General features: G+C 44.7%; 1 protein-coding gene across 1 annotated transcript in view; it reads right to left on the minus strand.

The window, feature by feature from the left end:
- Positions 1 to 22,480, minus strand: part of LOC134336812 (complement factor B-like) — an 89,933-nt gene that overhangs the window by 25,729 nt on the left and 41,724 nt on the right. The window contains exons 10-12 of the mRNA XM_063031301.1: positions 18,914 to 19,066; positions 15,401 to 15,531; positions 1,324 to 1,426 (exon numbers count right to left, since the gene is read on the minus strand). Coding sequence (XP_062887371.1) covers positions 1,324 to 1,426; positions 15,401 to 15,531; positions 18,914 to 19,066 — 387 coding nt within the window. The remainder of the gene's footprint in view (positions 1 to 1,323; positions 1,427 to 15,400; positions 15,532 to 18,913; positions 19,067 to 22,480) is intronic.

Raw genomic sequence — 22,480 nt, forward strand, 5'->3', positions numbered from 1 at the left:
CTGTCTATCCAGTGCAGGTCGCTCAGAAAGAGAGAACGTGTGGCTGTCAGATCCTCAGTGAAGAATGTAACTGATGATGGATTATGTTGGAGTGCGAGGACTGTTATTGCACAGGAAAACGCTAAAGCCAGATGCGTACACAGCAGGATCATATCAGTGACAAAATGAGGTGATGAGCCAAGTAATTTGTTTTTGATTGTTTTGCGTTAGAGAGAAAGGTTGGTCATTGATGATTATCAAGTAGGATTTTGTCTGGATTAGAGCATTACAGTGATAAGGTGAGACCAAATAGGCCGGGTTTGTTTTCCCTGGAACAGAGGAAGCTGAGCAGTAACGTTATGGAGTTAACAAAATGGTCAGGTGAATAATTAGGTACATAGTAAAAACCTTTCTATCATGGGGAGGACGGAGAGAGAAGAGATCCTAGGTTTAAGGTGAAAGAGGGAACCTGAGGGGGCATTTCTTTGCCGCACAGAGGGTGTTTGAAAGATGGAATGCACTGTGGGAAGAGGTTGTGGAGGCAGAGACTCTCACTACATTTAAGAAGTATTGACATCTAATTGCCAAAGCCATAGGAGGCTACAGACATCATCTATAGACAATAGATATAGGAGTAGAATTAGATCATTTGGCTTGTCATTCACAGCTGATTATTTTAAACCCCATTATTTTGCCTGCTCTCTGTGATCCTGAATCCTTCACCAATTAAGAACCTGTCAATCTTTGCCTTAAGTACATCCAATCACTTGGCCTTCACGGCCATCTGTGACAAGGAATTCCATGGATCCATCAACTTCTGGCTGAAGAAATTTCTCATCTCAGTTTTAAAGGGACAGCCCTTTATTCCGAGGTGATGCCCTTGGATCCTAGACTCTCCCCGTAATGGACACACTCTCTGCACGTCCACTCTATCCAGGTCTTTCAGTATGGGCAGGCTTCAATGAGATCCCCTCTTCATCCATCTGAACTCCATTGGGTACAGGCGTGGAGCCACCAGAAACACTCCTTATATATTAAGCAATTGAGATTAGGGACAATGGGTGGTGTGGACATGGCAGACAGAAGCACCTACTGTATTCGTTTGTTTGCAGCTCTATGACTCTAAAATGCTACCGATCTTTCTCGTCCTTTCAAAGTTTAAGACTCAGTTTATTGTCCCCAAGATGCTGTAAACCTTTGGTGCTGAAATTCTTTATCAGACCAGAAAATGGCACAAATTGTGGACTAGAGTTTTACAGTTAACCTCCTGTAGGTGAGAATGCTACAAATAAGGCAAATTGACATCAAAATGTTCCTTGTAGAATTGAATGGTCTGATCCTCACCAATCCATATACTTATGTCATCTATCATGTCCAATGAGCCATTAAAACAGTGAGCAGCAGAGAGAATCCAACGCGTTGAGATGATTGAACCTCCACAAAATTCCTGTGCAAAGGAATGAAAGGAAAGGTGTTACAGGAGGAATAAAATGCAAACTCTTAGGCCTGAGCTGTACAAATATGTTATCGGGATTGCTGTGCATGAAACTGAGTCCTATTGACATGTATAGACCAACAGTATTGAGGATAGTCAGTCACTCTTTGAAAGAGAGCACCCAGTTCTTAACAGAGGTTTCCCAATTTCAAGAGCAAGATATCCCAGTGTTGTGCTGCGGGAGCTTCATCAGTCCAAGGATTTGGGTCAAATCATCTTCCAATGCTTTGTAAATGACCTTCCTTTCCATTATGAGGTTAGAAGTGTGTTTTGCCCTGTTTAGACCATGGAGACATAGGAACAGAATTAGGCTACTTGGACCATCAAATCTGCTCCGTCATTCCATCATGGCTGACTTATTGTCCCTCTCAAACCCACCTTCCTGCCTCTCCCCGTAAGTTTTGGCGCTCTGACTAACCAAGAACCGATCAACCTCTGCTTTAAATACGTTCAATCACTTGGCCTCCACAGCAGTCAGTGGCAATGAATTCCACAGATTCTCCACCCTCTGGATAAAGAAATTCCTTCTCATCACTATTCTAAATGGACATTCCCTTATTCTGATGCTCTGCCCTCTGGTCCTAGACTCATCCACTACAGGAAACATCTGCTTCACATCCATTCTGTCTAGGCCTTTCAATATTCAATATATTCAATAGTATTCACTGAGAATCCAACCCATCCCCAACAATCTTTTAAACTCCAGCAAGTACTGGACCAGACCTATCAAATGTTCCTCACTGTTTTCATGAATCTTCTCTCATCCTCTCCAATGCCAACCCATCTTTTCTTAGGTAAGGGGCCAAAACTGCTCACAGTACTCCGTGCTAACTGACCAATGCTTTATAAAGCCTCAGCATCACATCTTTGCTCCTCTTGAAATGAATGCTGACATTGCATTTGCTTTTCTTACCACTGACTCACCTGCAAATTAACCTTCAGGGAATCCTGCACAAGGACTCCCAAGTTCCTTTGCACCTCTGATTTTTGAATTTTCACCCTGTTTAGAAAATAGTCCATGCCTTTATTCCTTCTACCAAAATGCATCGCCATATATTTCCCTACACTACATTCCATCTGCCATCTGAAAAGAAGTGATCTCATCGCTGACCCCTGGGGAACACTCCTTGTCACCGGCAACCAACCAGAAAAGGCCCCCTTTTTTCCAACTCTTTACCTCCTGCCACAGCCAATCTTCGTTCCACACTAACATCTTTGCCGTAATACCGTGGGCTCTTACTGTGCTAAGAAGCCTCATAACATGTGACACCTTATCAAAGGCCTTCTGAAAGACCAAGAAACAACATCACTGACTCACCTTTGTCCATGTTGACTGCTATTTCTTCAAAGAATTCCAACAGATCTTTCAGGTAAGATTTCCCCTTAAGGAAACCATGTTGACTTTAGCCTACTTCATCATATGCTTCCAAGTACTCTGAAGCCTCATCCTTAATAAAAAGCTACAAACATCGTCCTAACCACTGAAGTCAGGTTAACTGTGTGTAATTTCTTCTCTACTGCCTCGCTCTGTCTTTTAAGAGTGAAGTAGTACTTGCAACTTTCCAGTTCTCCAGAACCATTGCAGAATGATTCTTCAAAGATCATTACTAATGCCTCCACAATCTCTTCAGCTACCTCTCTCGGAAGCCTGGGTGCAGTATATCAGGTCTAGTTGACTTATCTACCTTCAGACCTTTCTGCTTCCTAAGCACCTACTCCTTAGTAATATCAACTACACTCACATATGGGAACTGTACCTCCCTTATTGGTAGGACTCTGTAGAGAGTGGTGCGGACAGCCCAGCGCATCTGTAGTTGTGAATTTCCCATGATTCGGGACATTTACAAGGATAGGTGTGTAGGATCACTGGGGACCCCAGTCACCCCAACACAATCTATTCCAGCTGCTACCATCCGGGAAGCGATACTGCAGCATAAAAGCCAGGACCAACAGGCTCTGGGACAGCTTCTTCCACCAGACAATCAGATTGAGTAACTCACGTGATTTGAGTGTTACATTGACTGTTCTATTTATTATAAATTACTATGATTGCACATTTAGATGGAAACGTAATGTAAAGATTTTTACTCCTCATGTACGTGAAGGATGTAAGAAATAATCAATTCAATTCAGTTCAATCTACCCACCCCCACACACACACTCTCGAATTTCTGACATACTTCTGATGACTTCCACAGTGAAATCTATTGCAAAATACTTATAAAGTTCATCTACCATTTCCCTGACCCCATCATTACCTCTTCCAAATCATTTTCCAGCGATTTGATATCTACTCTCCCCTTTCTTTTACTCTTTATATATCTGATAAAACTTTTTGTATTCTCTTTAATATTATTGGCTACCTTGCTTTCATATTTCATCTTTCATCACCTTATGACTCTTCTAGTTGCCTTCTGTTGTTTTTTAAAAGCTTCCCACTAATTTTTGCTATTTTATAGGCCCTCTCTTTTGTCTTTGACTTCCTTTGTCAGCCACGGTTGCCTCATCCTCTCTTTAGAATACTTCTTCATGTTTGGGAAGATTCTATCCTGAGTCTTCCAAGCTGTCCTCAGAAATTCCAGCTGTTGCTGTTCTGCTGTTATTCATGCTAGTGTCCAATCAATTTTAGCCAACTCCTCTCTCATGCCTCTGTAATTCTCTTTACTCCACTGTAATACTGATACACCTGACATTATATTCTCTCCTTTAAACTGCAGGGTGAATTATATCATATAATCACTGCCTCCTAAGGGTTCCTTTACCTTAAGCTCCCTAATCAAACTGGTTTATTACAGAACATCCAATCGAGAATTCCCTTTCCCCTTGTGGAATCAACGACAGGCTGCTCTAGAAAGCCAAATCTTAGACATTCTACAAATTCCTTCTCTTGGGATCTGGCACGAACTGGATTTTCCCTATCCACCTGCATATTAAAATCCCCCATAACTATCGTAACATCATCCATATTACATGCCTTTTCTATTTCCCATTGAAATTTATATCACACATCCTGGCTACAGTTCAGAGGCCTGTAATATAACTCCCATCAGGGTCTTTTTACCTTAGCAGTTTCTTAAGTCTACTCACAAAGATTCTACACCTTCTAATTCTAGGTTGTCTCTTTTTAAGGATTTTATTTCATTTTTTTACCAACAGAGCCACCCCACCCCCTCTGCCTAACTGCCTGTCCTTTCGATACAATCTGAATCCTTGGATGTTAAGATCCCAACTATGATCTTCTTACAGCCATGACTCAGTTTTACCCACAACATCATACCTGCCAATCCCTAACTGCGTTACAAAATCATCTAGTATTTGGTATATTATGTGCATTCAAATATATCAGTCCTGTATTCATCACCCGTTTTGATTTTGCCTCCAGGTTACACTTCACCTCATCCCATTGGCTGCAATTTTGCCCTATCATCTCCCTCTCCTTCCTCACGGTCTCACTACACAGTGCATCAACCAATATAACTACCGCCTCGTCCTCAACCCTATTACTCAGGTTCCCATTCCCCTGCTGGCTTAGCTTAAACCTTTCTGAACAGTTCTAGAAAATAGCTTGCATGGATATTGGTTCCCTTTAGGTTCAGGTAAGATAGAATAGGTAGAAGAGTACAATACAGGAACAGGCCATTTGGCTCACACTGTTGTGCTGAACGAGCTAAAACTCAAATCAAAAACACCCAAACACTAATCCCTCCTGCCTACACCATGTCCATATCCCTCCATCTTCCTCACACTCATGTGCCCATCCAAACATCTCTTTAAAGCCTGTGATGTAGTTGCCTCTACCACCATACCAGGCAGCACATTCCAAGCATCCACCACTCTCTGAGTAAAAAACTTACCCCTCACATCCCCCTTGACCCTATCCCCCACCCCACCTTCAATACCTCAGGTATTAGACATTTCAGCCCTGAAAACTGATACTCTCTGTCCACTCTGTCTGTGCCTCTCATAATGTTGCAAACCTCTATCAGATCTCCCCTCAGCCTCCAACACTCCAGAGAAAACAACACAGGTTTATCCAACACATGCCCTCTAAACCTCACATCCTGGTAAACCTCTTCTGCACCCTCTCCAAAGCCTCAACATCCTTCCTATAGCGGGGTGACCAGAACTGTGTGCAGCACTCCAGGTGTGGCCTAACCAGAGCTTTATAAAGTTGCTACATAACCTCTTGACTTTTGAACTTGACTAATAAAAGCAAGCATTGCACAAGTCTTCTAAACCACCATATTGATCTATGTAGCCACTTTTAAGGAGCTATGAACTTGGATCCCAACATCTCTCTGCTCAGAAACATCGTTAAGGATTTTGCCCTTAATAGTGTACTGTCTCCTTCCATTTGCAACACCTCACATTTATCTGGGTTAAACTCCATCTGCCATTTCTCTGCCCATATCCACATCTGCAATTTAATAGCCCACCCATCTATATTTTCATCCAGGTCATTTATATATGTTACAAACAGCAGAGATCCCAGCACACATCCCTACAGAACTCTACTAATAACAGACTTCAGACTTCCAGCTCAAATAAGTCCCTTTAACCACTACCCTCAGTTGTCACTAAGCAATCCAGTTCTGAATCCAAATAGCCAATTTGCCGTGGATTCCATGATTTCTACTCTTCTGGAGTAGCCTCCCATGACAGAATTTGTCAAACATCTTACTAAAATCCATGTAGACAACATCTACTGCCCTACCTTCATCAATCTCTCTCATCACCTTGTCAAAAAACTCAATCAAGCTGGTAAAGCACAACCTGCCCCACACAAAGCCATGTGGACTCCCCCTAATTAGGCCATTGATTTCCAAATGCTCATATATCCCATCCTTAAGAATTTTCTCCAGCAATTTCTCTACAACTGACATGAGACTCATTGGTCTATAGTTCCCAGGATTTTTCCTTGTTTTCTTCTTAAATAGAGGTACAACATTATCCACTAGCCAGTCCTCCAGGACCTCGCCTGTGGCTAAAGAGGACACCAATATACCAGTCGAGGGCCCAGTAATATTGTCTCTTGCCTCCTTCAATAACCTGGGGTAAATCCCATCAGACCCTGGGAGCTTTTCCACCTTAATTATCATTAGGAGGCCCAACACTTCCTCCTCCTTGACATCTAAATGCCATAACATATTTATACACTTGGCACTGATCTTCTGGTCCTCAGTATCCTTTTCCTTGATAAACACTGAAGCAAATTACTCATTAAGTACCTCACTCACATTCTCTATATCCAAGAAAATGTTCCTCCCTTCATCCTTGAATGGTCCCACCCTCTCCCCAGTTATCCTCGTGCTCTTGATGTACGTATAGAATGCCTTGGGATTCACCTTGATCCTACTTGCCAAGAGCTCTTCATGGCCACTCCTGGCTTTCCTATTTCCCTTCTTTAATTCTCTTGTGGCTTCTTTATAATCCTCACGAGCTTCGTTTGATCCTAACTTCCTGAAGTTTTACATAATTTTCCTCTTTCTTTTTTACTAAATTCATCACCTCTCTGGACATCCAAGGTTCTCTTATCTTTCCATCCATCCCCATCCTTCCTTCTAACGGGAGCATACCTTTCCTGTACTCTGTGCATTTGATCTTTAAACACCCTCCACATGTCTGATGTGGACTTGCCAGAGAAAAGGTTTTCCCAATTAACGCTTATTCCTGCCTAATGCCCTCGTAATTCACCCTACTCCAATTAAAAACTCTCCGACAAGGACCATACCTATCCCTATTTATTGCTATCCTGAAAGTTAAGGAGTTGTGGTCACTGTTCCCTCACTGTTTACCCACTGAAAGGTCAGTCACCTGGCCAGGTTCATGACCCAACACCAGGTCCAGTACAGCCTCCTCTCATTGGACCCACCACATATTGATTTAAGAAACTTTCCTGCATACACTTAACAAATCTAAACCCTTTACACTAAGAAGGTCCCAGTTTATATTAAGGAAGTTGAAATCCTCCATGACAACAACCCTATTATTTTTACACATTTCATTAATCGGATTACATATCTGTTGCTCAGTCTCCATGGGGTCTATAGTCCAATCCCATCAGTGAGCATGCACCCTTTCTATTCCCGAGTACTACCCAAATAGTCTCGGTGTCTGGCCCCTCCATTACGTTTCCCCTGAATGTAGCTGTGATATTGTTGCTGATTAGTGGTGCACCCCCTCATTTACCTCCTCCTCCATCTTTTCTAAAACCTCAAAAACCCGATACATTAATCACCCATTCCTGCCCCTCTCTCAACCAAGTTTCAATAATGGCCACAACATCATAGTTCCATGTACTGATCCATGTTCTAAGTTCATCACCCTTACCCATAATATCCATAAAATATACACATTTCAAACTATCCGACCCATCATATCTGTTATTTTGATTTTGCCTTTCAGTACTTTCCCTGACATCTACCTTCTGGTCTGATCTTTCCCTTACTGATCAGGAGCTCCAATTCCCACCCCTTGTAAAACTGGTTCAAACTCTCTCGAGCAGCATCAGCAAACCTCTAGGCCAGAATATTGGTTCCAACACCAATTCATGTGCAACCAGTCCCTCTTGTACAGGTCACCCTTCCCCAGAAAAGGTTCCAATGATCCAAGAACTTGAAACCCTGTCCCCTGTGCCATCTCCTCAGCCACTCATTCATCTGTGCCATCACCCCATTCCTACCTGCACTAGCCTGTGGCACCGGGAGTAATCTGGAGATTACAACCTCAGAGGTCCTTCTCTTCAGCCTCTTCCCTAACTCTATATACTCACTGTATCGGACCTCTTCCCCTTTTCTGCCCATGTCATTGGTGCCAATATGCACCTCTACCTCTGGCTGTTCTCCTTCCCCCTTGAGAATATTCTGGGTCCTAGCACCCCAGAGGCAACACACCATCCTGGTGTCTCCTTTGTGGCACAGAATCCCCTTAACTATCAAGTCCCCTCTATCTACCGCACTGCCTGACTTCATCCTTCCTTGTTGCTTCTCGGAGCTGGCCACAGTGCCACCAGCCTGGCAGCTGCTGCCGTGATCTGATGGGTCAAACCCCCAGCAGTATCCAAAAGGGTGTACTTGTTGCTGAGGGGAATGGCCACAGGAGAACCCTACACTGACTACTTCTTCCCCTTCCCTCTCCTGGTGGTCACCCATTCACTGTCTGTAGCCTGTACTCTGGGTGTGACCACATCTTCAAGAGTCTCGTCTGTAATATCTACAGCCTCCTGAACGACCCTGAGTACATCCAACTCCAGCTCCAACTCCTTGACCCGGTCAGTCAGGCGCTGAAGTTGGGTGCACTTCCCACAGTTGTAGTCGTCAGGGAAACTGTGAGGTATCCTGAATTCCCACATCTGACAGGAGGGGCATTCCATCCTGACTTCTCTATACCAATAAAGAAAAAGGCTTGCCTCTTCTTAACTGTGTCTCCACCTGTTCACGCGTTAAGCCAAAGTCTTCCCGCTCTATCACTGGCACACTCAAACAGTGGCCGCTCCCTTTGAGCCAACCCTCCTTTTATTTGCAGCTGACGTTAGGCCTCTGACACTGACATTTTCTGCGCCTGTGCAGCCCAAAAAGACCGGCCTTGCCTGAATTTGCTCCTTTTACCCTCTCTCTCCCAACTTCCATCAGGCTCTGACATCGACTGACACCTGTCTTGCCTGAGCCGCCGAAAAAAGACCGACTTTTCCCAAGTCTGCTCTTCTTATACTCATACTCCTAGCTTCGGTGTGCCTCTGACACCCGTCCTTATCATATAGGTCATACTTTCCTCAGAAGAAATTGCAAAGATCCAGAAATCTGAAATGCTGCCCCCAAACCACTTCCTCAGCCACTCATTCATCTGTACTATCATCTTATTCCAGCCCAGACTAGCGCTTGGCACTGGGAGTAATCCAGAGATGCAGACACGAGGAAACCTGCAGATGCTGGAAATTCAAGCAACACACACAAAATGCTGGTGGAACGCAGCAGGACAGGCAGCATCTATAGGAAGAGGTACAGTCGACGTTTTCGGCTGAGACCGTTCATCAGGACTAACTGAAAGAAGAGATAGTAAGAGATTTGAAAGTGGGAGGGGGAGGTGTAGATCCGAAATGATAGGAGAGACAGGAGGGGGAGGGATGGAGCCAAGAGCTGGAAAGTTGATTGGCAAAAGGGATACGAGGCTGGAGAAGGGAGAGGATCATGGAACAGGAGGCCTAGGGAGAAAGAAAGGGGGGGGGTGGAGCCCAGAAGATGGGCGAGGGGCGTAGTGAGAGGGACAGAGGGAGAAAAAAAAGATAGATAGATAGATAAATAAATAAATAAATAAGGGGTGGTGTAAGAAGGGGATCCTTAATTATTTATTTGTTTATTTATTATTTTTTCCTTTTTTTCTCTCTCTGTCCCTCTCACAATAACTCCTTGCCTGCTCTCCATCTTCCTCCGGTGCTCCCCTCCCCCTTTCTTTCTCCCTAGGCTTCCCGGTCCATGATCCTCTCCCTTGTATACCTTTTGCCTATCACCTGTCCGGCTCTTGGCTCCATCCCTCACCTTCCTGTCTTCTCCTATCATTTTGGATCTCCCCCTCCCCCTCCCACTTTTAAATTTCTTACTAGCTCTTCTTTCAGTTAGTCCTGATGAAGGGTTTTGGCCCGAAACGTTGACTGTACCTCTTCCTAGAGATGCTGCCTGGCCTGCTGCTTTCCACCAGCATTTTGTGTGTGTTGCCTGGTGATCCAGAGATTATTACTTTGGAGGTCCTGTTCTTCAGCCTTTTCCCTAACTCTGTAGACTCACTGCACAGGACCTCTTTCCTCTTTCTACCCATGTCACCACGACCTCTACCTGGTCACGCTCCCTCTTGAGAATCTTCTGAGACATCCTGCACCCTAGCACCTGCGAGGACACACACCATCCTGGCTTGTCTTTCGCAGCCACGGAGTCCGCTGTCTGTTCCCTTGACTTCTGAACTGGAAGAAGGCCAAATTTGAAGAAATGAGAAAGGATCTAAAAAGCGTGGATTGGGACAGGTTGTTCTCTGGCAAAGATGTGATTGGTAGGTGGGAAGCCTTCAAAGGGGAAATTTTGAGAGTGCAGAGTTTGTATGTTCCTGTCAGGATTAAAGGCAAATTGAATAGGAATAAGGAACCTTGGTTCTCAAGGGATATTGCAACTCTGATAAAGAAGAAGAGGGAGTTGTATGAAATGTATAGGAAACAGGGGGTAAATCAGGTGCTTGAGGAGTATAAGAAGTGCAAGAAAATACTTAAGAAAGAAATCAGGAGGGCTAAAAGAAGACATGAGGTTGCCTTGGCAGTCAAAGTGAAGGATAATCCAAAGAATTTTTACAAGTATATTAAGAGCAAAAGGATTGTAAGGGATAAAATTGGTCCTCTTGAAGATCAGAGTGGTCAGCTTTGTGCGGAACCAAAGGAAATGGGGGAGATCTTAAATAGGTTTTTTGCGTCTGTATTTAATAAGGAAGCTGGCATGAAATCTATGGAATTGAGGGAATCAAGTAGTGAGACCATGGAAACTGTACAGATTGAAAAGGTGCTTGCTGTCTTGAGGAAAATTAAAGTGGATAAATCCCCGGGACCTGACAGAGCGTTCCCTCGGACCTTGAAGGAGACTAGTGTTGAAATTGCGGGGGCCCTAGCAGAAATATTTAAAATGTCGCTGTCTACGGGTGAAGTGCCGGAGGATTGGAGAGTGGCTCATGTTGTTCCGTTGTTTAAAAAAGGATCGAAAAGTAATCCGGGAAATTATAGGCCGGTGAGTTTAATGTCAGTAGTAGGTAAGTTATTGGAGGGAGTACTAAGAGACAGAATCTACAAGCATTTGGATAGACAGGGGCTTATTAGGGAGAGTCAACATGGCTTTGTGCATGGTAGGTCATGTTTGACCAATCTGTTGGAGTTTTTCGAGGAGGTTACCAGGAAAGTGGATGAAGGGAAGGCAGTGGATATTGTCTACATGGACTTCAGTAAGGCCTTTGACAAGGTCCCGCATGGGAGGTTAGTTAGGAAAATTCAGTCGCTAGGTATACATGGAGAGGTGGTAAATTGGATTAGACATTGGCTCGATGGAAGAAGCCAGAGAGTGGTGGTAGAGAATTGCTTCTCTGAGTGGATGCCTGTGACTAGTGGTGTGCCACAGGGATCAGTGCTGGGTCCATTGTTATTTGTCATCTAGATCAATGATCTGGATGATAATGTGGTAAATTGGATCAGCAAGTTTGCTGATGATACAAAGATTGGAGGTGTAGTAGACAGTGAGGAAGGTTTTCAGAGCCTGCAGAGGGACTTGGACCAGCTGGAAAAATGGGCTGAAAAATGGCAGATGGAGTTTAATACTGATAAGTGTGAGGTATTGCACGTTGGAAGGACAAACCAACGTAGATCATACAGGGTTAATGGTAAGGCACTGAGGAGTGCAGTGGAACAGAGGGATCTGGGAATACAGATACAAAATTCCTAAAAGTGTCGTCACAGGTAGATAGGGTCGTAAAGAGAGATTTTGGTACATTGGCCTTTATTAATCGAAGTATTGAGTATAAGAGCTGGAATGTTATGATGAGGTTGTATAAGGCATTGATGAGGCCAAATCTGGAGTATTGTGTTCAGTTTTGGTCACCAAATTACAGGAAGGATATAAATAAGGTTGAAAGAGTGCAGAGAAGGTTTACAAGGTTGTTGCCGGACTAGAGAAACTCAGTTACAGAGAAAGGTTGAATAGGTTAGGACTTTATTCCCTGGAGCGTAGAAGAATGAGGGGAGATTTGATAGAGGTATATAAAATTATGATGGGTATAGATAGAGTGAATGCAAGCAGATTTTTTCCACTGAGGCAAGGGGAGAAAAAAACCAGAGGACATGGGTTAAGGGTGAGGGGGGAAAAGTTTAAAGGGAACATTAGGGGGGGCTTCTTCACACAGAGAGTGGTGGGAGTATGGAATGAGCTGCCAGAGGAGGTGGTAAATGCGGGTTCTTTTTTAACATTTAAGAATAAATTGGACAGATACATGGATGGGAGGTGTATGGAGGGATATGGTCCGTGTGCAGGTCAGTGGGACTAGGCAGAAAATGGTTCGGCACAGCCAAGAAGGGCCAAAGGGCCTGTTTCTGTGCTGTAGTTTCTATGGTTCTATGGTTCTATGGTTCTATTGAGAAGGACATCTGTCCTCCTGTCACAATCGCTCTGCCTGACTTTACCCCTCCCTGCTGAGCCTCGGGGCCAACCACATTGCCACTGGCCCAGCTGCTGTTGCTGTGCCTTTATAAGTTCATGCCCACATAAAGATGATGGTGAGTCACTTTCTTTAACTGTTGGAATCAGTGCATTGAAAGAACTCCGGCAGTATCCATTAATAGAGGGATACAATATCAAAGAATAGTTGATGCATTTCTAGATCAGAATGACAAGGCTCAGTACAGATGGCAATAATCCTAAGTGTAATGCATCACCTGGCTGTCTAGAGAATTGAGGTTGCGGCTTTGAAAGGGGACGTCAGAGAAGGTTTGTGAGGTGTTACACAGGGCACAATAGCCTGCAGCATAATTCAGAAATTACAGCGTGAGTGATATTGGAAGAGAAACTCTGACAGCACAGGTAAGTTCTGCAGGTGCTGGAAATCCAGAGCAACACACACAAAGTGCTGGAAGAACTCTGCGGGTCCGGCAGCATCTATGGAAAAGAGTAAACGGACAAGGTTTCAGGCCGTGACCCTTCTTCAGGACTGGAATGGAAAGGGAGAAAACGTCAGAAAGAAAAGGTGAGATGGTGGGGGGGGGGGAGGACGGAGGATGGCTAGGAGGTGACAGGTGAAGCCAGGTGGCTAAAGGGCTGGAGAAGAAGGAATCTGATAGGAGAGGAGAGAATGGATAAATCGGAGTTCAAAGAAGAAGAGGTGAATAGGAGCTGGTGTTATAAACACAGAGATGAAAGCTGGGGTTATATACACTGAGAGGGAAGACATGGGGTTATATACTCTGCTAGGTAGGTGGTTATATACACTTGTAGGAGCTGGAGTTATATACACAGAGATGGAAATTAGAATTATATACACTCTGGGGTATATACACTGATAGGAGCTGAACTTTAGTACTGAAACAGTTTGGTGATGGAGTTGTATACATTGAGAGATAGGAGCTGCAGTTATATACGTGGTGAGAGTACATCTCTATACAACTGGGTGTTTGACTTCCTAGTGACCAGACCTCAGATAGACAGGATCTTCCCTCCCCATTATCCTCAAACCGGGTGGCCCCAGGATTGAGTGCAGAGCCCAGTGCTGTACACCCTGCTCTCACGTGACAGCACGGCCAAACACCTGCGTAGCCACATTGTCAAGTTCGCCGATGACACGACAGTGGTGGGGCTCATCATCAACAACGATGAGACGGTCTACAGAGAGGAGATGGGAGAGCTCGTGGCCTGGTGCCAGGAAAATAACCTCTCCCTCAATGTCAACAAGACTAAGGAGATGGTTATCAACTTCAGGAGAACTCACACCACTCACAATCACCTTGAAATCAGCGGCACAGCAGTGTAATCTGACAGCAGTTTCAAACTCCTGGGAGTGCACATCACACAGAACCTCTCGTGGTCCAGGAACACATCCTACACAGTCAGGAAAGCTCTGCTTTCTGAGGAGGCTGAAGAGGGCTGGACTTTGCACATCCATGCTCACGTCATTCTACAGATACACGGTAGAGAGCTCCTGACAAGCTGCATCACTGCTTGGTACAGAAACCGCACGGCTGTGGACAGGAAAGCCAAAACATCACCAGCACCAGTCTACCTACCATCAGGACATACGTACAGTAACTTCAAGAAGGATCTGATCCACCCTGCTCATGGCCTGTATGTCCTATTCCCACCCAGGAGGAGGCTATGTCGCATCCATGTCAGGACCACCAGACCCAAAAACGGTTCCTTTCCGCAAGTAGTAAGGCTGATCAACACCTCCACCCACCAACTCCACCATTACTTTATTATTTCCTGTTAGTCACCTTATGTACAGTCTAGTATCACTTTATGGGCATACAATCAATCTATGTTTAAAGCTATCTGATGTATTTATTGTGTTTTTATTATTATAGTGTTCTTTATCTTTTGTGCTGCATCGGATCCGGAGTAACAATTATTTCATTCTCCTTTACACTTGTGTACAGGAAATGACATTAAACAATCTTGAATCTAGAGAGCAGCTGGACTTTTATACACAGACATGTTGGCGAAGGGGATATACACATGAGCTGCAGTTACATACACTGTGAGTGGGAGCCGGGGTTGCGTACACTGATGGGAACAGCAGCAACTTACTCGACATGCTGGAGGAGCTCAGCAGGTCAGGCAGTGTCTATGGAAAAGACCCTTCTCCAGGGCTGGGAAGGAAGGGGAAAGATGACGGAATTAAAAAGGTGGAGGGAGGGGAAGGAGGTTAGCTGGAAGGTGCTGGGTGGGAAGGGTCAGGGGCTGGAGAAGGAAGGATCTGATAGGGGAGCAGAGTGGACTAGAGGAGAAACAGAAGGAAGAGGGGACCCAGGGAGTTTTGCACACAGAATGTTAGTGATGGAGTTATATACATTGAGAGATAGGAGCTGCAGTTATATACTGTAGATTATGAGTCAGTAGTTGGAGTTATATATACTGATAGGTGGGAGCTGCAGAGGAAATCATTGAAAATCAAAAATACTGCTAAAGCAGGAAACCTGAAATAAAAACAGAAAATACTCAGCGAGTCAGGCAGCAGCTGTGGAAAGAGAAAAAGATTTAACATTTCAAGTCCAAGGTTCTATTGAAAGGGGTGAGGAGGAGCGGATGAGGGATGAAGGGGGAAAAACTGTTGACCGGCAAATGGGATATGCTATGCCTTAACAACATACAATATTACCTTTAAAAGTCTCTTCATGAAGGGCTTTAAAAGCTGCTAACTTACTTTATGTGGGAAGTCTATATTGACTTGCCATGGCCATTCATACTCTTTCGATTTGACACCACCAAATATCCTCCCAACTGGTCTTTGGATTAAATTCCCTCGGATGCCACAATCATAGGTCTGTAAGGTACCTGAGAACAATGGAAGTTTCATCCAGTGAGATGGAAGAGTTTAATTTGTTGTGTCCTACCTTTGTTTCACAGAAAGGAACTATTAAATTGAAGTAATGACCACCTCAACTTAGAACACAGATGATTGAACTGACTAAATGATGGCACTCTTCCTTTCTGTGTGTTATAGCCAGAAAGATTTACAGCATGACAACAGGCCCTTCAGCCCATCTCATCCATTCTGACCAAGGTGCTCATCTACCCTTGTCCCATTTGCCTATTTGGCCTATATCTCTCAAAGCCACTCCTATCCAACCACCTGTCCACGTGGTTTTTAACTGTTTCTGCCCTATCTGTCTCAACCACTTGCTCATTCCATCTACGCACTGCCCTTTGCATGACGATCCCTCAGGTCTCCTTTAAATCTTTCACCTCTCACCTTAAACAGTGCTCCCCCTGCCCCACCCCAGTTCACCCTTCCTGGGAAAACAACTGACCCCATTCACCCTGTCTATTCCAGTGATTTTACACACCTCTGTAAGATCACCCTCGTTCTCCTACATTCCAAAGAATAAAGTCCTAGCCTGCCCGGTCTCTTGCTATAACTTCATTCCCCAAGTCCTGGCTGCATCCTTATAAATCTTCTCTTAATGGTGCCTTGCGTTGGCGCTTGGCCAAGTGGTTAAGGCGTAGGTCTAGCGATCTGAAGGTCGCTAGTTTGAGCCTCAGCTGAGGCAGCGTGTTGTGTCCTTGAGCAAGGCACTTAACCACACATTGCTCTGCAACAACACTGGTGCCAAGCTGTATCGGCCCTAGTGCCCTTCCCTTGGACAACCTCGGTGGCGTGGAGAGGGGAGACTTGCAGTATGGGCAACTGCCGGTCTTCCATACAACCTTGCCCAGGCCTGCGCCCTGGAAACCTTCCAAGGCACAAATCCATGGTCTCACAAGACTAAAGGATGCCTATTATTATTAATGGTGCCTTTCCTATACTAGGTCAACCTAATCTGCAGGCAGTACTCCCAAGTGTTCTGTAGAACTGCAGGATAAGAGTGCGACAACATCTGTCTCCTTGTGTGGTCACAGGTGGAAGAATGTGGTGGTACTCCCTGACTCCCTCCTATTGTCAACACTTGGTCATTGGATCAGATAAGACTGACCAGTTAGACATGGCAGCAGCTGGCACCCATGGGAATAGCTTTTTTTTGATGCCAACATCTGCTGGAATAAAAAGGGAAGGAAAACACTTCTTGGGGAAATGAACACACAGCTAGGAACATCAGGACCAGCCCAACATATCGATACATTACAAGGAAGGCAAGACAGCGGCTATATTTCATTAGGAGTTTGAGGAGATTTGATATGTCACCTAAAACACTCACAAATTTCTACATATGTACCGTGTCGAACATTCTAGCTGGCTGCATTGTTGCTTGCTGCCACTTAGGTGCAGGAGGGAGGGGAGCTGGGGGGGTACTTTTGGGTTCTAACATTTAACTGTCATTCACCCTTGGGACACTCCTCTGTTTTCGTGGATGGTTGCAAAGAAAAAACATTTCAGGATGTATATTGTGTTACGTACCCCGTAACTGGGTTGTCAAACCAGCAGAAATGGATCACTCAGTTGGAGTCTGGAGTACTAGAACTAAGAAAGTTTTATTAAAGAAACAAGCAACACAGTAATCGAAAGGATAATAAATGCAACAGTTCAGCGATGATAAACACACATGTGCACAGAATTAAGATAACAGCATCAATCAAGCTCTATCGTTGTCTAGGGGTAAATGACCAAATTTCAAAGTGACTCAAAGTTCAGTCCAGTTTAGTAGTTCAGTTCGCAGTAATCGTTGCCATGGATGGACAACGTGGGGGAAGAGAGAGAGAGAACAGGAACAACTCTTCATACACGACTTCACTCACAGACCGGCGAGTTGGCTCACAAGCAACTTTTGGGCGGGTCCTTGGTGATGTCACCTGAGGTCACCGACTGTGACCCCTCCTCCAGATGCGGTCGATCCTCTGCAGTGAACCCGGCACCCAGGCAAGGGCGGACACACACCGGGTTCCCGCTGATCGTACCTTTCCACCCCGGGCGTTGTCTGGTACTTCCCACCGACTCGTGAGAGGCGTACCGCTTCCAGGGTCTCGTTACCTCGGGTGTCGTGTGTCCCGCCTTAGCAAACCGGACCCCTTTTATCCCCCTGCTGGGGTATCGCCTGTCCATCACTTCAAACAGTTCAGGGTTCAAAGGGGGAGCCACTCCAGACAGCTCTCTCTCCCCCGTCCCTTCATTACACATCTCCAGACGCTGCTCCATTGTTCCTTATCTCTCCTTCCCCTGAGGGCAGGTGGCAGACCACTTGCTGATGTCACTGATGCTAACCCAGGCCAGCAAACATCTTAATTTTATGTGTATTCTTGTCATAATTGTATACATTTCTCTGACATTAAATGTACCTTTGAAACCTTTGGGAGGAAGGGGGGTTGCTACTGCACAGGTTCGAAGTAAGCTGCAGAGAGTTGTGAAATTAGTCAGCTCCTCATGGGCACTAGTCTCCGTAGCATCCAGGACATCGTCAAAAAGGCGGCGTCCATCATCAAGGACTCCCATCACCCAGGACATATCCTCTTCTCTTTGCTACCATCAGGACGGAGGTACAGAAACCTAAAGGCACACACTCATTGATTCAGGAACAGCTTCTTCCTCTTGGCTATCTGATTTCTGATTGGACATTGAACCTGTGGGCACTACCTCACTACTTTTTTATTTCTAATTTTTACACTACTTATCTAATTTAACTATTTTATATCTATTTGTCTATCTATCTATATTTCTGACTGTAATTCACAGTTTATTATTTATTGCATTGTACTGCTGCAGCTATGTTAACAAATTTCATGACATGTGCCGGTGATATTAAACCCGATTCTGATTCTGACTCTAAGTCGCCCTGATGGATGTGGAGCTGTCCAACAATGGGAAGAAACACAACAGATAAGGCAAATGTGCTGAAGTAGGATGTATTGAGGATCCTGCACCTGTGCTTTCATTTAACTGCAGTTGGAGGAAGAAACGGTGTGCTGGCTCTCTTTGATAGATCATTTGAACCGCTTGGTGGCCACAGAAATGTGGCCTTTGGAGAATCTGTGCTTCTTCAGGAAACAGACGTGCAATTTATCTTTGGATGCTAATCTCTGTCTGTACAATAGATGGCCGTCAATAATCTGACAGGACCTTCCACTCTGTAGGACACAAGCTGGTGTTCTGGTCCATGCGAGACAGCAACTTCAGAAGGTCCCACATGAAGAATAGGAATTTGTGCTGATTGCTTCTCTTACCTACCCTATTGACCACAAAGGGGTATATTGGATCACTTGGTAATAACTTGATTTAATTACTTACCATCCCGTCTCGGCTGCTCATGTGCTTGCTCTAGATGATCATAGGTTGGCAAATAGAAGGCATACCGCTGATCGTGTGCTAGTGTTTCCTTCAGTGGTACCAAATTTTCCAGGTAATTTTTATCTATTTCCCCAATTCCAATGGCATAGACATCTGCATTGTTGGAGGAGGACATACAATAAGACCATAAGACATAGGAGCAGAATTAGGCCATCTGGTCCATCGAGTATGCTCTGCCATTCAATCATGGCTGATCCTTCTATCTCCTCCTCAACCCCAGTTCCTGGCCTTCTCCCTGTAACCTTTGATGCCATATCCAATCAAGAATCTATCAATCCCTGCCTTAAATACACCCAAAGGTCTGGCCTCCACAGCTGCAAGCGGCAACAATTTCCACAAATTCACCACCCTTAGGCTAAAGAAATTTCTCCACATCTCTGTTTTGAAAGGGTGCCTCTCTATCTTGAGGCTGTACCCTCTTGCCCTAGACTCTTCCACCATGGGAAACATCCTTTCCCCATCTACTCTGTCTAGGCCTTTCAACATTCGAAAGGTTTCAATGAGATCTACCTCAACCTTCTGAATTCCAGCGAGTACAGGCCCAGAGCTATCAAATGTTTCTCGTATGATAACCGTTTCATTCCCGGAATCATCCTTGTGAACCTCCTCTGGATCCTCTCCAATACCAGCACATCTTTTCTAAGATGAAGGGCCCAAAACTGTTCACAACACTCAAGGTGAAGCCTCAGCATCACATCCTTGCTCTTGTATTCTAGACCTCAAAATGAGAGAATACATGCTGGAATTCACTTCACTTAAGGAAGCTCCTGCTTCGCACGATATAAGGATACTTTGAGAATGATGGGGAAAGCCCACACTGTTAAAGCCTGGGTTTCCTGTACAGCGCAGTATAAAGTGGTTTTCTGAGAAGGTCCTGGTGAGTTCCCAATTTTTGGTGAAAAGAACTTCAAAAAGTATATTGTATACATTTCTCTGACACTAAATGTACCTATTGAAACCTATTAAACTTTGACAAACTTCTTTAGATGTGTGGTGGAGAGTGTATTGACTGGCTGCATCACAGCCTGGTATGGAAACACCAATGCCCTTGAATGGAAAATCCTCCAAAAAGTAGGATAGCCCTTCAAGCCATTGAGCACATCGACATGAAATGCTGTCATAGGAAAGCAGCATCCGTCATTCAGAGATCCACACCCCCCCAGGCCACGCTTTTCACTCACTGCTGCCTTCAGGGAGAAGGTACAAGAGCCTCAGGACTTGCACCACCAGGTTCAAGAACAGTTATTACCCCCTCAACCTTTAGGCTCTTGAATAAAAAGGGGTAAGAACACTCACTTGTCCCATCATTGAAATGTTCCAACAACCAATGATCTCACTTTAAGGACTCTTTATCTCATTATCTCATGTTCTCGTTATTTATTGCTATTTATTTATATTTGCATTTGCACAGTTTGTTGTATTCTGTACTCTGGTTGATCTTTCATTGATCCTGTTTATAGTTACTATTCTATAGATTTGCTGAGTATGCCCACAGGAAAATATATCTCAGGGTTGTATATGGTGACATATATGTACTTTGATAATATAACTTACTTTGAACTTTGAAGGCTTATGGGTTTTGAGGAGCCGGCTGATAGTACTGGTTTGATATGTTGACACTGGAATTGGTTTTAGTGCTTCCAGTTGAGAAGAAGGATGGTCAGGAAATGGGAACTTGGGGATAATAGACAGGGTGAGGTAGGATGAGAATAAATATTGATGCCCGATAATGGGTATCGATTCAGTGGGCCTGATAGTGGGCATGCATTCAGTTGGCGTGATAGTGGGTATGGATTCAGTGAGCCTGATAGTGGGTGTGGATTCAGAAAGTCTGCTAGTGGGTATGGATTCAGTGGGCCTGATAGTGGGAATGAATTCAGTGAGTCTGCTGGTGAGAATGGATTCAGTGGGCCTGATAGTAGGTATGGATTCAGTGAGCCTGATAATGGGTAAGGATTCAGTGGGCATGCACTGAGTGGGCCTGATAGTGGGTATGGATTCAGTGGGCCTCATAATGTGTAAGGATTCAGTGGGCATGGATTCAGTGGGCCTGATATTGAGTATGGATTCAGTCGGTGTGATAGTGGGTATGGATTCAGTGGATATGATAGTGGGTATGGATTCAGTGGGCCTGATAGTGTGTATGGATTCAGTGGGCCAGATACTGGGTATTGATTCAGTGAGTCTGCCAGTGAGTATGGATTCAGTGGGACTGATCGTGGTTATGGATTCAGTGGGCCTGGTAGTAGGTATGGATTCAGAGAGTCGGATAGTAGGTATGGATTCAGTGAGTCTGCTAGTCAATATGGATTCAGTGGGCCTGATAGTGGGTGTGGATTCAGTGGGCCTGATAGTGGGAATGAATTCAGTGAGTCTGCTAGTGGGTATGGATTCAGTGGGCCTGATAGTAGGTATGGATTCAGTGAGCCTGATAATAGGTAAGGATTCAGTGGGCATGCATTGAGTGGGCCTGATAGTGGGTATGGATTCAGTGCGCCTGATAATATGTAAGGATTCAGTGGGCCTGATATTGGGTATGGATTCAGTGAGCCTGATCATGGGTATGGATTAGGTTGGCGTGATAGTGGGTATGGATTCAGTGGGCATGATAGTGTGTATGGATTCAGTGGGCCTGATACTGGGTATGGATTCAGTGGGACTGATTGTGGTTATGGATTCAGTGGGCCTGATAGTAGGTATGGATTCAGTGAGTCTGATAGTAGGTATGAATTCAGTGAGTCTGCTAGTGGATATGGATTCAGTGGGCCTGATAGTGGGTATGCATCCAGAGGGCCTGATACTGGGTATGGATTCAGTGGGCCTGATCGTGTTTATGAATTCAGTGGGCCTGATAGTGGGTATGCTTTCAGTGAGTCTGATTGTGGGTATGGAATCATTGGGCGTGATTGTGGGTTTGGATTCAGTGAGCCTGATAGTGGGTATGGATGCAGTGGGCCTGATAGTAGGTATGGATTCAGTCGGTTTGATAATGGGTAAGGATTCAGTGGGCATGAATTGAGTGGGCCTGATAGTGGGTATGGATTCAGTGGGCCTGATAATGGGTAAGGATTCAATGGGCATGGATTTAGTGGGCCTGATAGTAGGTATGGATTTATTGGGCCTGATAGTGGGTATGGATTCAGTCTGCCTGATAGTGGGTATGGATTCAGTGGGCGTGATAGTGCGTTTAGATTCAGTGAGCCTGATAGTGGGTATAGATGCATTGGGCCTGATAGTGGGTCAGGATTCAGTGGGCTTGATAATGGGTCAGGATTCAGTGGGCCTGATAGTGGGTATGGATTCAGTGCTGAAAGTGCTATTCCTGTGCTGTATCTATCTATAATTCATATATGCTGACCTGGATCTTCTGAATCTGTTTAACTAATGCTGGTTTAAACTGGTAATTCAGCTATGATAAGCATCTTAAGAATCCAATGTATATAATAATTAACAGCGTGCCCTTGTAAAGGTGACAGCAGGCAAAGTCTTGACACAAATTGGCCCTGC

The sequence above is a fragment of the Mobula hypostoma genome, chromosome 23 (genome assembly GCF_963921235.1).
Source record: "Mobula hypostoma chromosome 23, sMobHyp1.1, whole genome shotgun sequence".
Classification (NCBI taxonomy): domain Eukaryota; kingdom Metazoa; phylum Chordata; class Chondrichthyes; order Myliobatiformes; family Myliobatidae; genus Mobula; species Mobula hypostoma.